The sequence below is a fragment of the Phasianus colchicus genome, chromosome Z (assembly GCF_987193195.1).
Source record: "Phasianus colchicus chromosome Z, bPhaCol1.hap1.1, whole genome shotgun sequence".
Classification (NCBI taxonomy): domain Eukaryota; kingdom Metazoa; phylum Chordata; class Aves; order Galliformes; family Phasianidae; genus Phasianus; species Phasianus colchicus.
In genome coordinates this window covers 69,449,996-69,465,497 of record NC_143476.1, presented here as the reverse complement: position 1 = coordinate 69,465,497, position 15,502 = coordinate 69,449,996, and the positions used below count along the sequence as shown (strand labels likewise).

Below are 15,502 nucleotides of genomic sequence, written 5' to 3'. Positions count from 1 at the left end.
TGATACTCATAGTACCAGTCTACTAACTTGTTAATTGTCATAAAAAGCTTTTTTCTTCTTTCTATTGCCACTTTCTATAGCTATCTAAGATAACACAGCAAGTAGTCATTGGAAGTTCAACTAAAAGCCATATTAACACCCTGTGAAGTAACAGAGAAAAGACGAAGTACATAATATATATACCAAAAAGTGAGCATTTGGTGTCTAAATGTATAAGGATGTCTACATTATTGGAAAGACAAAAGGGAGAGAGATTATTCATTGTGTTAATAAAAGTGCTTGGTGAGCTAGGTTTATTCTGCTGTATCTCAGTAGAAAACTATGTAGGTGATAACTTTTATTGTAAACTATTACATATTATTTTCAGATGTATCTGATCGTTTTGAAAGTGAATCTATAAATTCAAATATTAATCAAATCTTAACAGAAGCTTTTTAGAACTTTTTTAACGATATTATGTATTTATTTGGGAAGCTAATTTGATAACATTAAAAAAAAAATCTCAAAGAGTTTACTTTAGATCCTGTTCCTTCAAGATTGCTTGACTTACACAAGTCTTTTTTGTCATGTTAATGACAAAATTTCTGTGGACTTTCCATTTATCGAGTTAAGTAAAGGTTCTTACAGTACTTCACTTCTACTTTTTCATTTAGGCTGTGGGGTTTCACCAGCCTGGCAGCATCAGAATTGCGTCAACCCCTACTAGGGTGGATGAATTCAAATACCAAATGACTCGAGCTGGTTGGCATCCAACAGAGCAGTACCTGATTACACCTGAGAAAGTGCAAGAGCTATTCCCCTTATTGAACATGGATAAGGTAAAGAACCTAATTTTAAGAAAAATAACTTCTACTGCATTTAAATAACAACCAGATATTTAATTCTAGAGCCTATTCATACAAATGGTATGAGAAACTCTTGTTTTTCAGTGAAAAAATGGATGAAGTAAATCACTCGGGCTTTAGTGAATACTGTATGCTATAATTCTAAAGCATTGGAGCCTTTAATTATATGGGAGAACTGAGGAATTTTACTTCTTTAGGGCCACTGCTAAGTCAGCCTTTTAATATTCTATGTTTTTTAAATTTATTTTGATTTGTCTCCGTAAGTTTTACTCAAGAAATCAAAGAAGTAGATCACATTTATAAAATAAAGCATTTTTGAAACAAAATTAGTTGATTTTGATTTTTATATCCTTTCATTTTGTGTGATTTTTCCTTCACTTAGGTTTTAGCAGGCCTGTATAACCCTGGAGATGGTCACATAGATCCCTATTCTCTGACAATGGCTTTGGCTGCGGGAGCCAGAAAATACGGTGCCCAATTAAATTACCCAGTCCAAGTGACTAACCTAAACTCTCGATCAGATGGGACATGGGAGGTTGAAACTCCACTTGGGATAATTCAAGCGAAGAGAATCGTCAATACTGCAGGTAGGATTTAACATAATCATTTTCATTCTCTTTGGATTTACAAACCAGGTAACATTGAGGTTCTGTACTGAATTGTATGATTTACAGAAATGAGTAAGATATGGTTTTGAGTATTCATTTGGTTTGTGGTAAAATATACTCTGTGTATTTACATTATTGTGAAAATTTAACTCTTCAGTTAGTTGCCCTTGACTAGGCATTAATAATATTTCTTTCTGGTTTGTCTCCAGAACTTACTAGTTAGGCTGTCTTCTTAGGTTTCAGAAGCAGCAGAGACCCTTTCTACTGTGCAGTAAGTTGTGTAGAAGAGACAGTCTGTGAATGTTGTCTTTGAAAATCTTATGACAGCTACTTAGGGAGATGGGATATACAAATGAAGTAGAAATATCTTCATGGTTCTTTTTCAAAGAGACTGAAAATTTGTACCAAATAAGATAACTGCCCACTTCAGTATTATCTTTCTCTAAGATTTAGCTCTATCCACATATCATTGAAAGAGAAGATTTTTGTTGTCCTTTGCTTAGTATTTTAAATGTACACTTTGCTTAACAATACATTTTTACACGTAATAAAAATTTCTCAACTGCAAGGATCTTATATGCTATATATATGCTATATATATATATATAAATATGCTATTTTTATTCTTCATTTTGTTAAAGAGGCCAAACTGACATTTCTGCTTAAAAGGAACAGGTTTTGTTTTTGTTTTTCTAAATGAGTTGAATAAGACAGATACTCTTCTTGTTGGTGGGTACAATAACTATGGCTAGTACTTGAAAACATGAATTGGTTGGATAGGGAAGGAGTAACTTGAGAGAGTGAAAAATGGTATGTACTAGGTTACCTTTTCATGTAAGGAATGCAGAGAGCCCTGTGTTAGATCACAGAATCGTAGAATGGCTTGGGTTGAAACTGACAACAGTGATCATCTAGTTTCAACCCCCCTACTATGTGCAGGGTCGCCAACCACCAGACCAGGCTGCCCAGAGCCACAGCCAGCCTGGCCTTGAATGCCTCCAGGGATGGGGCATCCACATCCTCTCTGGGCAACCTGTTCCAGTGCGTCATCACCCTCTGTGTGAAAAACTTCCTCCTAATATCTAACCTAACCTCATTCCAGTAAAGACTGAGAAACCCATTGAAAAGTGTGCTTTCTCATCGTGTATACTTCACATACATAGTTGCTCATCTGTGGTTGCTGTTAGTCTTGCTGAAATAGCTTACCTTGAGTTGCTGCACATGGACTGTCATGGTGTCAATGTAGTATGCCATAATGACATTTTGAAGAGGTCTAGAGGAGTTCAGTATACTTATCAGAAAGCAGGTAACCACACAGACAGGGAAATCAAATTAAAGCAATTTTATGTAGTCTGCAAAGACAAGCACCTAGAAGATAAAAGGCATCAGTATATAGATTGCCTTTGGATTCTTAGTTTATTTGAGTCATGAACTGTTTCATGACAGCATTCAGTTACAAAAAACCATAACTTCTCTTACTAGGATCTTTGTGTCATTTCTTAGACAGGATGGATGCATTTGTCTATAAACATTCCAAGATTATGGAATGAAGAGCTCTTTTGACAGTCAGACTTCTTATGTAGGCCCCAAACTTGTAGATATTTATAATTCCAAAATATTGGCTCTGCATCATATGGATGAAGTATCACAGACAGTAATTTCCTTTACATTTTTGTAGTGTACTTTGGCTTATACATCGAGTTGACAGTAGGCAGAATTCTCTAATAACTGCTTCTCAAAGTCTGTTAAAATCAAAATGAGCCCTTACAAGTTTTTCATAGTCTTCTGACTTAATAACTTATTAAACCAAAAATATACTGCGAACTGTTCAGCCAGAATGAACACTGGAAGCACGTATGGCTTAACATTCTGGCTAAGGATGTGAACAATACTGTATAATCCGTATCTTTTATAAATTTTCCTCCAGCTAACATTTATTTTTCTGCTCAGCCTTATCTCATTCCACTAGAATGGCCCTCCACACTCTCTTGCTCCCTTATCCCCAACCAGCAACTGCCATGGAATTGGAATTGGAACAAAGTAGTTTAAACCAATCTTTAGTTGTTCCTTATGTGAGATTTCCATTTTGGAACAGAGTAGATGTCTAATAAATAATGTAACTGGTATTGAGCTTGTTGGAGTGATTTTCAGCCTATTTATAAAAGAAAATTGATTAAAATCTAAAAAAATAGCTGATACAGTTTGTTTCTGCAGTGTACATATGCATATATAAACACAAATGTTCAGGTCTGTGCACAGTCTGTATACTACCATTTATACATATGTAGTGATGGAGGATTTTCTATTTTTTTAAATACAAGAGATAGATTTCATAGTTGAACACATAGGCTCAGTAATATCACCAGTAAATAGTTCTGCATCAGATGTTTGCAATCTCTAGAATTTAATCTTTATAAATGTCCTTGAGATGTAATTTATGCCTTCATTTATCTCTTCTATCTGTGATAGAACTTGACATCTGCTTCCAATTATAATTTTGTTTTAGAGAACATATTCTCTCCGTTGTCATTTTTGTGTTTATAATGGCTTTTGCGCATGGTTCAAAAAGTTTAAACAAAGAAAGTATGATATATTTCATATTGTAAATGCCAGCTGTTGTAGTTTTGAACAATTAAATAAGCATTTAGCTTAAGTATGAATTTTTTTTTAGAAGTACAATATGTAAGATTTTATTTTGAGCACGCCTAAAGTACTTGTTTTAAATTCATTGGCAGTTTAAAATCAATTGCTTGCCATATATTTCTGGAAACAATGTTTTTGTAGTTAAAAAAAAACCAAAAAACCCTTAATAATTTTGAAAGCAACAAAGTTAAGTTTCAAAGATCTAAAAGTACGGTTTTTACTTTCTCTGAGGATTTTGAATATGTTTGCTTTCTATATTTTTCACACTAATTCTATTTTACAAAGTAAGCAGCATATTGAATTTCTTTGAATATCATGTCTGGAAGTATTATTTATTTTGCAAATATCTCTTTTAAATCTAAACAAGAAAAGAGCATGTTTTCTTTGGCAAGAAAAGAGCATGTGATGCTAGGTGTGCTATTTCTCTTTCTTTACTCTTAAATGGATCATTAACTGAACTTACTTTAAAATTGTTTTCTTTGGAGGTGGCCTGAAAATGCCCAAATCAAAATAAGTCCCTACAGATCTTGATGTGTCTTTTCATTATATCATATATTTATATATATACATATATATATGTGTGTGGTCATGTTAACACATCTACAGTGTTCCTATATCAGAACTGTGAAAATGAGAGCCTTACTTTCAAATTTGAGAAATTCCTAAATTATTGGTACATGCTTTTCCTGCACCAGGATTTAATATAGAAAAAGTCACAAAATACTCTATGAAATCAAAGCATGCAATTAGTATTCCTGCTAATTATTGGGTATTGGTTGTATGACCTTTACTAGATATCTGGAAACAGCAACAGAAGTATTAAAGACCAGACCTTTGGCTGATTTAGGCGGAAGAGTTCTCTTTTATATGATTTAAATAAATCAACCCTAAGGATTCTGTGAGTCTACAGCACTGTTACATTACTGTAATTCCCGTGTGAACAGTGTTTGTAGTTGACTAGTCAATGGCCTGGACTTGATAGAAAGGGGCAGTGTGCAGACTGCCTAGTAAATGAGTGAATACATTCCTTTTTTTATTATTTCTAATGATTTTATTAGTCAGCTTTAGGTCCCCTTAGCCTGGGCTTAGAATCACATTTGTATTTGTCATGTAATAACAGAGGAACCCTTGAAGATGTGCTGGAAATTCAGCTTCATTAGGGTTTTTTGGTTGTTCTCTGCATAAAGAAACATAAATCGGGTTTCAGAAGCCTTAAAAAGCCTTAAAAAGATGTTTTGAATCTATGTATAATTGTGGCACAACCTTACCTGAACTAATTTGACCAGCTTAACAACTATTCTGTCTAAGAGTCTCCCCAAGTAATGAGGATGCAGTTCAGAAGCAAATGTCTTACATATAAGATAAATGCAGAACTGGAGATACTGGTTTGTTGTTGTTTTTTTTTTTTTACTATTTACTGAACAGGGGCTTTTAATTGTTTGAATTTGTTGGTCATCATCTTGGATTTCATTGTCCCTCTCTTCAACTGGCCGTTAGCAACTTTCAAGTGAGTTACCACAGAAAACCTTTCTCTTGGAAACTGTATTTTTAAAAACTCTGGCTGTTAGACCCTGTGGCTGGCTTGGAATATTAAAAAGGAGATTAACAGCCCTCTTGGCATGAATGAATGGCTCCAAGCCAACACAGCCAACTCCGCTTTTCTAATTGCTCTAGCTTTAGGCCTTGCCAGAGATGAGAGGATGTATGCCCAAGCTAGTGTTAGCCAGCAGCATGGGATGGTTGCTCTCTGTGGAAGCATGGAATTAAGGCCAGTAGGGCAGGGATTTTGCCAGAAAGGGCCTTGTCCCAAACAGTGCAAGGGAGAGAGTGGGGCAGGCCACAGACTGGCACTTGTCATCTGCCCATTGTCCAGATTTCCAGACAGACTTGTGTGGAAGATGCACAGGCATATCCACAGTGACAATCCCAGGCCACAGACAAGACAGGAAGTCAATAGTAACCAGGGTCAGAGACTGCTCAGTTATCAACAAGCAGGCCCATGGTGATGAGACTGGGTTGAGGCCAAGCTGGAAAGTAGTCCACAGATCAGGGTCTGGATCAATGAGGTCCATGGCCAGGCACAGGCATGGTTGTGACAGAGCTGTAAACAGGCACACCTCCAATCAAACCAGCTCAGACTGGTACTGAGCGGAGCAGAAGTGGGGCTACAGGACCCCTGGGCAGGGATGTAGGTGAATGTCACAGGCGAGATCACTGAGACATGTTAGTGCTCACAGGGCCCTAGGAGATAAAATTTGACCAATTCTTGGAAAATGTAGAATGGAAAAGTCTGATGCAGAAGAAAAATAAGCTACAAAAAGCTGCAAAAAGAAAGAAAAGCTGATCATCATGAGTGTATTCCTAGGAGAAAGGAAAGCTCTGTTAGATAGCAGGTCTTGCTGACAGCTTTTCTTTGAATTGGAGCTGACCAATTATACAGGAACTAGTCTGCACAGCCTCCTTTTAGGGGGTACGTGCAGCCCACTACCTTTTATTTGAAAGGCCCTGTTGCCTCAGCCTCTTCTTCCATTCTACCTTCTCACAACCCTAACACTGTTGCCACAGACTCCTCTGAAATTCCTTTTTGTCGGATTCTCTGCTTTCATTCCCATTTCTGAGATCTCCATTCTTTCATCCAAAGAGTCAGGAGAGTGATGTTGAAGGACATTCCAAGCTTGTAAGAACAGGTGCCATCTCAGTCTTTTGTATCTGCTTTGTTCTCTCATCTATACATAACAACCTCACAGCAGACATGAGTCACGCTTCAGAGCTCGAACTAAGAAGACGCTGGTACATCGTCAGTACGTATTAAGTGAATGTGTCTTGCAAGGTAGAAACAACTGGTCAAGAAGGACATTAGCAGAGAAGATTTAGGCCTTTAATTTATCTGTAGGAGTTTACATGAAGGACCTTGAGCAGGCTAAAGGACTGGGAAATTGTTACTTGCTTTTTCTGGTCATGGTTTATATCTGAATATTTAATTAGACAGCTACAAGAGAGCACACTCAACAGTTGCCAATGAGAAAATCATAGTGAATTGACTATTACCTGGAAGGCATAATTAATAGAATTTGCATGGTACATATAAAAGAAGAGGGAAAAATTAGCTAGATGAAAGAACTGCCTTGCTGTGTTAAGACTTCACTACTCTCTTGGAAAAGCATTCTAGCTGTTTTGTTTGAGAGTAAGAGGCTAGGACAACAGCTATGATATGAGCTAATTTTTCTGCTTCTGTTTTTGACTTCTGTGCATTGCAGACCTACTCTGAAACAAACCATGAGTTGTGGAACTGATAACTGAATTGTCTTCTGAAGTTTTGGAAACTTATTTTTTCAGTGATGTTTTTGAATAGCTATATACTCAAGTAATGTTTGGTGGTGAAACTAGAAACAAGAATGTCAAATTATGGACTGAAAGTAATGCTGGATAATACAAGAAATAATTTTAAAAGAGAAAGCGTGGAAAAAGATTCTTCACATTCCAGAAAGCAGACAATGTTTTATTGTTATTTTCCATTAATTGTATGGAAAGTGTTTGAATGTTTGTATTTGTTGTCTTCTGTAGGATTTTGGGCCCGTGAAATAGGCAAAATGATTGGCCTGCAGCACCCTGTCATACCTGTCCATCATCAGTATGTTGTGACATCAACTGTCCCTGAAGTGAAAGCCCTAAAAACAGAATTGCCTGTGATTCGTGACTTAGAAGGATCATATTATCTAAGGCAAGAAAGAGACGGTCTTTTATTTGGTCCATATGAAAGTCAGGAGAAGATGAAGCTGCAGGACTCTTGGGTAACAAATGGAGTCCCAGCAGGTAACTGAAAATATTAAATCTTTAGATTTGATACTCAGTAGCATATGTTTTAGTCTGTATTATTCCCACCATGTCAAAATGCCAAATGTGTTGGAAAACAGAAAATATTTGCAATACATGATTAATTGAAGAGCATAAACTTTTTTTTTCAAAGAATAGCCGTGACCTCTAATATAAAAAGAAAATAGAAATAAAAATTTGACATTAAAAATACACAACTGCAACATATTCTTGCCTAGTCTCTGAATAGGTGTCTATTTGTTGTGATTAAATCTTTTTACTAAATCTGTTTTATACGCTCTTTTGCATCTGATCAGAGTTGTTTTTTTTTTTAAGTTTCACTCCTGTCCAGCATACTGACAGGGGCTTTGAATTTCTGACTGTTCTCTCAGTAGTAATGTGGTTTTCAAATAGGAGCAGAGATGAAGCAAAGGAATGTCTTAATGAAAATACTGCTTTCAGATATAAGTGGAAGAGAGCTATAGATTTGTATTGAATTTTTGTACAAAAGTATCACAAACGTGCTGTACTGCTGATCATTATAAAAAAATAACCGTGTTACATTTACGCTCCAGGTTAACTTCTTCACAGAAATTTATCTTAAGTCAGTGTATTGATGTTTAAAACAAAAACCCACAGAAGGTGTTTTCTAAAGAAGAGCAGTTAAAATTGTTGGGCATTGTATGACACTGTCACAGCTTCCCAAGCTTATTGCCTTCAGTAGTGACAAGTCCTTCTACAGAGTCCTTCTACAAAGACTAAAAACTGAAATATATAATTCAGTAAATGCCATGGAAGTCATAAGCTGACCCAAGCAGTATCTTTTTTTCTCTCCTCAGTTTGTTGCCATAATGAGAAAAATAAATTGATCTTAACAGAGAAGGAAGTTTTCAGACTTCCTCCACTTCTTTTCCACTTCTTTGTTGAATTTTCATGACCTTAGGGTTAAACAAATATGCATAAAAGACAGTGTAGCTGCACTGACAGTAAACTTGATCCTGCAATTAACTAGGGGCTTATACATATCATTTTTCTCATGTAGTGTGCTAAATTCACACTATTCACCCTGATAAATTCTGTGTGAATTTTATATATCTAGATTGCATAACTATAATTAAAGATTAAGTATTTTCAATGTAATTAAAAAGTTTATATTATTTCTTCAGGTTTTGGAAAAGAACTTTTTGAGTCTGATTTAGACAGAATAATGGAATACATTGAGGCTGCTATGGAAATGGTTCCAGTTCTGAAACAAGCAAACATCATAAACACAGTTTCAGGTCCTATCACTTATTCTCCAGACATTCTTCCTATGGTGGGACCACATCAAGGTGTCAGAAATTACTGGGTAGCTATTGGGTTTGGGTGAGTAAATTTGTTGTGACAAATTTTCCCTGTCTTATTATTAAAATAATAGCTAGCTTAAGCTTTGCAAAATTTCTTTTTTTTTTTTTTTTTTTTTTTGTACCCATGCGAAATATGATTGGAAATAGTCTTAATAACCTCTATCCACATATTAAGAACTTAACCTTCTCTCCTTCATCTTATAACTCTAGCATTTTTTTCAGTTTGTTTCCTCCTTTTATTCTGAATCTATCCAATACCTGTGATATTTCATGAAGCAACAGGAAGTGAGTAGTACTTGGTACTGTCTGCTCAGCAAGTTAAAGCCATGAAAATGCTGAATTCTCCAGTTCATTTTATGCATCACTTTATATTATGTTGTGTTCATAAATTCATAAATACTGAAGATGGTATCACTAAAGTTGAGGATATTGTGATGAGGCTAACGTGACAACAAAAATGGGTGTTTTACTGGTGTTTCTTCTCTTCTGCCCATTATGACATTTTCTTTGAGTGTGATTTGCATTTAATATAGTCTGGCTGCACTGAATTCAGTGGCAAAACTCTTAACTGGCTTATTTTTAATTGTCTTAGTTTGCCTGTTGTTCTTAAGATTGATAGAAAGAACTGAATTCAATTCCAGGTGCATGTTATTGAACACGTTCTGTTTACATTGCTTTTCCAATTGCCTAATTTGCTGTTCAAAATCCAGCTAAACTTTTTCTAGTGTTCTTTCTGTCCAAACCAAACAAACCCTTAGATCATAAGATAAAGCAGTATCACTGACTTGCTTTCTGAGGCCCTCAAAATAAAAGAGTTTGGTAATTTTGCAATGATTCATTGTGAAAGGTGTTCACCTTTGCTGCTTGGATTAAAAAAAAGAACCAACAAAACTGTTATCTTTCAGTAACATTTGCAGAACTTACAGTTACAAAAGTGGTTTGCCTAGTTCTAGTTCACTAGAAAGACTATTTAAGTTCATTACTATGCTGCCAGACTTTGGAGCCTGTTTTCCTTCGCTGGCATCAATGGGAGCAGAATCATAGTTCCATACAGGAATAACTGGAGACCGGTTTGTATGCTTAAATTTCTTAAAAAAACTTATTTCAGGAATCTGATTAATCTCTAAACATACAGACACAGGTTGCAATTATAATGCTGTCAGTGGATTACTTTGTCTGCTTTTCAGGGACTTTTGACTCGTTCTGCACTTCTGGGTCACAGTGGTGTTTCTGCCAGTGTTGTAATCTTTCGTGTGCATTAGCAAATCCTTATCTCACAGTCAGCTGGAATGGACATTGTGACAGAGGACTTAGTGCTGTTAGTTTAGAGGATTTTTATTATCTAAAATTAGCAGCATGCTAGGTATTTTAATGTGCAAAGAGGTTAATAAGTATAGTTAGCAGGGCATATAGCACTGTTTATTATTAAGGTTGCTCAATGCTTCCCAACTGGTTTCAGTTATTTATAGCTTTGAAATTTTTAACAAGAGGCTAGCATTCTATTCAGGGAAGTTGGTGTCAAGGTAGTATAACTACTCAAAAGAATGAGTTTATTGTGAGGGATGTTGTTTTGCCATGTTAAGCTTTTTTGGTGGAAGTCTTTCTTTCAGAGAGCTCCAATGTTCCTATTTGCTGAGAATGAACTTCACATTCCTTTTGGCAGCAGTGACCTTTCTCCTAGAAGATGTATCTTTGTCCCATTCTTCAAAAAGTCTATAGATGAGGACCATTCACTAGCCTTTATAAAAGTTATGGCTAATGAACACTTAACAGAGACTCAGTTGATCTTCTCAAATTCTGTCCAGTTCTATTGTACAGCCAGAGACTGAGTAGGAGTTTTCCTGCAGAAAAAGAAATATTCAGTAGAAAAATGGATGAAGCTGGGATGAAGTAACTAGAAAAGGGACTATTGTATTCAGGGACTTGGATTTCCTAGGAAAAGTGATTGGAATGAAAAACTTCAAAAATCAGAGAGAAGGGATCACAAGCAAGTATGACGCTTGTGGAATAGGACACAGATGGCGAAGACTGCATGGACCGGAGTATCATTGGCAGGAACTGGAAGAAAACTGAATGGCATGTTGTGTAAGGCAGGTTTCTCTAACTCTCCATATGAAGACTGGAACTCCTAAGCTGTACCATTCTTTACAGATATACCGTGCCATCACTGCAAACTATAGCGGAACAAAGATTTATTAATACAGTCAGCTCTCCTTATCTGAGTTGAAGAGGGGTTTGGACACCCTGGATAATTTAACATCACTGATGATGTAAACTCTGCTGAGAGCACTGTAGATAGTGAGCTATATGTGCTCAATGATGGAAAGCTCTGCAGAATACAGAAACCAGTCAGCCCAGGTGCAGATCTGTACTTGTCATAGCAACTCCACATTGCAGGGCTGCTACCTGGACTGTCTTGCACATGGAAGTTTTGTGCCATTATCTCAGCAGTCATTAGCTGAAGATAAAAAAGTTTCACTGCATTTCAGTTGTTGCCATCCATAGTGTGCTCTGTGCTGCATTTCCCCTGCTTCTGGCTGCGCTGAATGGTGCAGGGAAACTTGAGATGGCTGTAATTTCTTCTGGAGCTATGTTTACAAAACTGAAACCCATGAATACCTAGCAGCTACCTAACTAAATCAACAGCAGAATTGGCTAGCTATTCAGCATTACTTAAAGAGTGGCTGTTTACAAGCTGTCATCCTTACCATATCGGCTGTCTGATATGAACTTGTGCTGTGAATCTGAAGATTTCTGATGAACATGCCAAAGGAGTATGTTCATGTACTCGACTGCTTGATATTTGTTTTATTAAAACAAACAAACAAACAAACAAAACACTTCCCTATAACAACAATAGCACTCTGTCAAAGTAATCTCATGGAGACTATGAGGTCAGTAATTCTACAGCTAGAAAGTGCCAGGACTAAGTGATAGGACTAAGTCTTCTTACGCATATGCAATAGGATCAATATTATTTTTTTTCAGAACATCTTTATCTTTTTAATACAGGACATAGAATTCAGAATGCAAAATTTATGGCAGTTCAGGTTTATTTTAGCTTCAGTATTCAGTGTGACTCTATGAATTGCTGCATGCTAATTTTTTCTTGGTTTTGCACAGGTTTACTATTTCTTCAAGATTTTTTCTGTTCTACTCATTGGAGCACTCCATAAATAACTTAAGAATTTGTTTTCATTGGCTGTCTATACAGAAGGATAGTTGGGTACTTTCTGAGACATGGGAAAGTTTCTAACAAAATAACTCTATGTCCTGATGTTTCACACACTTACTAGATAGAAGCAGGAACAGCTTTTGCTACACACTGGTAGAAGAAAATTCCTACATGTGTATTTGTGTAGCAGAAATTTTCTGGAACCATTTGTCTTTGTAGTACTGGAGTATGGAAAGGACAGATCGAGTAAGAAAAGACAGCTCTCAGTTCTGGCACCACTTAAAGAAGTCTCCTAGTTTTATCCCCAGTTTCCCAAAATTCTGATTTTCTGTGGAGCAATGTAGTAGGTATTGCTATTATTTCAATTTATTTAAGACTGTCTCAGTAATATTATCTCTTAACTTTTGCTGCTGTTCTTGTCTCTGTAATGTAAATATTCACCATAGCTGTTAGAATGTGCTAGTCTGGTTTTCAATTCTGAGTCTGGTTTAATCAAATTTGATTGTAAAAGATGTATTTTATGACTAGAAAATGTATTTAATGGGTATCATTTAATTGAGAACTTTATTTAGTGTTGAATGTTAATATTCCTTGAAGAGATTATTAAATTCTGAACTTCAGATAAAGAAATAGTTTTCTATGGTCTTAAGCACCACAATTGCCATGCATCAGTGGAGTTTTGCTACTGATGGTGGAGTAGAACTATCTGTCCGGAAAGAATGTAATCTTGGAAAACAAGACAAAATAGAACAAACAACAAAGAGGAAGAATGAGGGGATATATTAGTAATATGTGCCAGTATCAACCAGAAAAAAAAAAAAAGTTTTGACACTGCAGGGCTCTTTGTGTTTTTTTAAAGGTATGGAATTATACATGCTGGTGGCATAGGGAAGTACCTGAGTGACTGGATCCTTGAAGGGGAACCTCCGTTTGACCTGATAGAATTAGATCCTAATCGCTACGGGAAGTGGACCACTACAGAATACACAGCAGCCAAAGCAAGAGAATCTTATGGTTTTAATAACATTAGTAAGAAAATATTTTTAATTGTACTTATATTATGAAGATTAATTCCAACAAAGCCTGCCTCTAGATTTGTTTACATACACATTTTTATATATTCTGTCCTGTGACGTAGAGTTTTTTTCTTTCTTCCCTAGTTATTTACCCTAAAGAAGAAAGATTTGCTGGGAGACCAACAGAGAGGACTAGTGGGCTGTATGATTTGCTGAAAACAAAATGTTCAATGGGCTTTCATGCAGGATGGGAACAACCTCATTGGTTCTACAAAGCTGGAGATGAGACTGGATACAAGTAAATTAAAGATTTTGTTTGTTTTTGTTTTTGTCTGATAAACTGTCTAAAAGGCAAGTGTATATTTATCACTTGTTTCAACTAAAAGATGTCTATTAGGTTTATCTTCTTTTTTTTTCCTGTAAATTTACGCATGACAGACTAATACTTTCTTCCAACGGTTGATCAGTTCCAAGTTTATTCTACAGAGTGGTTAATAAAATATGAACACATATCTTTCTCTGTTGTTAAAGGATTTAATAATTAAGCTATGTTAGACCAAGCAGAATATTGGATAAGCTACCTACAATTAGGAATGTTTATCTCTTATTGAACTGAAGAAACTGAAAACTAACTACATTTTGCTGCGAAGAATACAAAATGGCTAGATTCTGTGTTAAGTGTATAAGTGCTCTGTTTCAGACCCAGTTTTCGGCGCACAAATTGGTTTGACCCAGTGGGCCGTGAGTATAAACAGGTTATGGAAAAAGTTGGTGTGATTGACCTGTCACCATTTGGCAAGTTTAAAGTGAAAGGCACTGATTCTGTTAAGCTGCTGGATCATCTGTTTGCAAATGTTGTTCCAAAGGTAAATGGGATGGTGATAATCGTTTTCATGTAAGATTTAGACAAACAAGATGCATTTCAGAAATGGAAAATGTGGCATAAATTGTCATAATATCTTTCAGATATCAAGCACATCCTTTGAAGAAATTCCGGTGTCAGGAGCAGGAACAGTGGAGTTTGTGCGATAGTAGCTTTAAGATGTACCTTTTGACACAAGTTATTGAGTGGCAGAGTTGTTGATGTTATGAGACCTCATTCTTGTCATCTTGTCCAAACATCTACTAAAGGAGGTCGCCTAGAGCTGACTTGCCCAGGACTGTGTCCAGATGGGTTTTGAATATCTCTAAGGATGGAGACTCCAAAACCTTTCTGGGCAGTCCATTCCAGTGCTTTGTCACCCTCACATTAGAAAAAGTATTTTCTTAGTTCAGACAGGAAGTTCTGTGTTTCAAATCCTGATCTAAAGAAGACCTGGTCTTCATTTACAATAATAGTTGAATAACTTGGAAGCTGTTTGCATAAGATGCAGCTTCAGGTAGCAGAGGATAGCAATGGGATGTGTTCTTGCCAGACCATTGCTGGGTTCTGCATTTTTTCTCAATCTCCAAGTGAACGTTTTGTTTTGCTTTCAAATGTATCTCATGCTTTTTTCCACACACCTCACAGTGACTGTGTTTTATATCTGGCTGCCTAGAGCAGGCAGGGTTGCAAATTTTCAAGATGCTCAGCTTTTGAACTCCTACCTGTTCTTCCTCCACAATTCTGAATCTGTTCACAGATTCTCAGAATACAAAAAATGCACACTGGCAAACTAACTCAGGTTTCTTATTACTGGTCTTCAGTTCATGGTAGTACTCCTTCAGTCCCTTTTATCTTCCTCCTTTGTTAGCTATTCTCATCTAGTGTCTAACTGCAGAGATACAGCACCAGTCAGTGGTATATGAGATCCCTTCTTATGTCAACAACTCTGTGACTCAGTGATTTGGGTCAAAAGGTACATCCTGTTCTTTTCTGAAGTGCTACAGCTGTTATTCCAGGATGCAATTTGACTTTTTTTTGTTGTTGTTGTTGGTGCTATAGATTATGATTTTATCTATTGTAGACAGCAGGAAGGAGACATGGGGAAAGCATTAAGTACACTGAAACTATAGTCACGAAGGTAGAAGCCTTCTCAGAGCTCAGAGCCAGCTGGACATGAAGCCTGTACACAAG

At 36.3% G+C, this 15,502-nt stretch overlaps 1 protein-coding gene across 1 annotated transcript in view; it reads left to right on the top strand.

Moving 5' to 3' along the window:
- The window catches only part of DMGDH (dimethylglycine dehydrogenase), a 48,719-nt gene that overhangs the window by 10,130 nt on the left and 23,087 nt on the right, over positions 1-15,502 (top strand). The window contains exons 4-10 of the mRNA XM_090132692.1: positions 654-818; positions 1,228-1,432; positions 7,661-7,909; positions 9,076-9,274; positions 13,290-13,459; positions 13,591-13,744; positions 14,147-14,312. Of these exons, the coding sequence (XP_089988818.1) occupies positions 654-818; positions 1,228-1,432; positions 7,661-7,909; positions 9,076-9,274; positions 13,290-13,459; positions 13,591-13,744; positions 14,147-14,312 (1,308 nt within the window). The remainder of the gene's footprint in view (positions 1-653; positions 819-1,227; positions 1,433-7,660; positions 7,910-9,075; positions 9,275-13,289; positions 13,460-13,590; positions 13,745-14,146; positions 14,313-15,502) is intronic.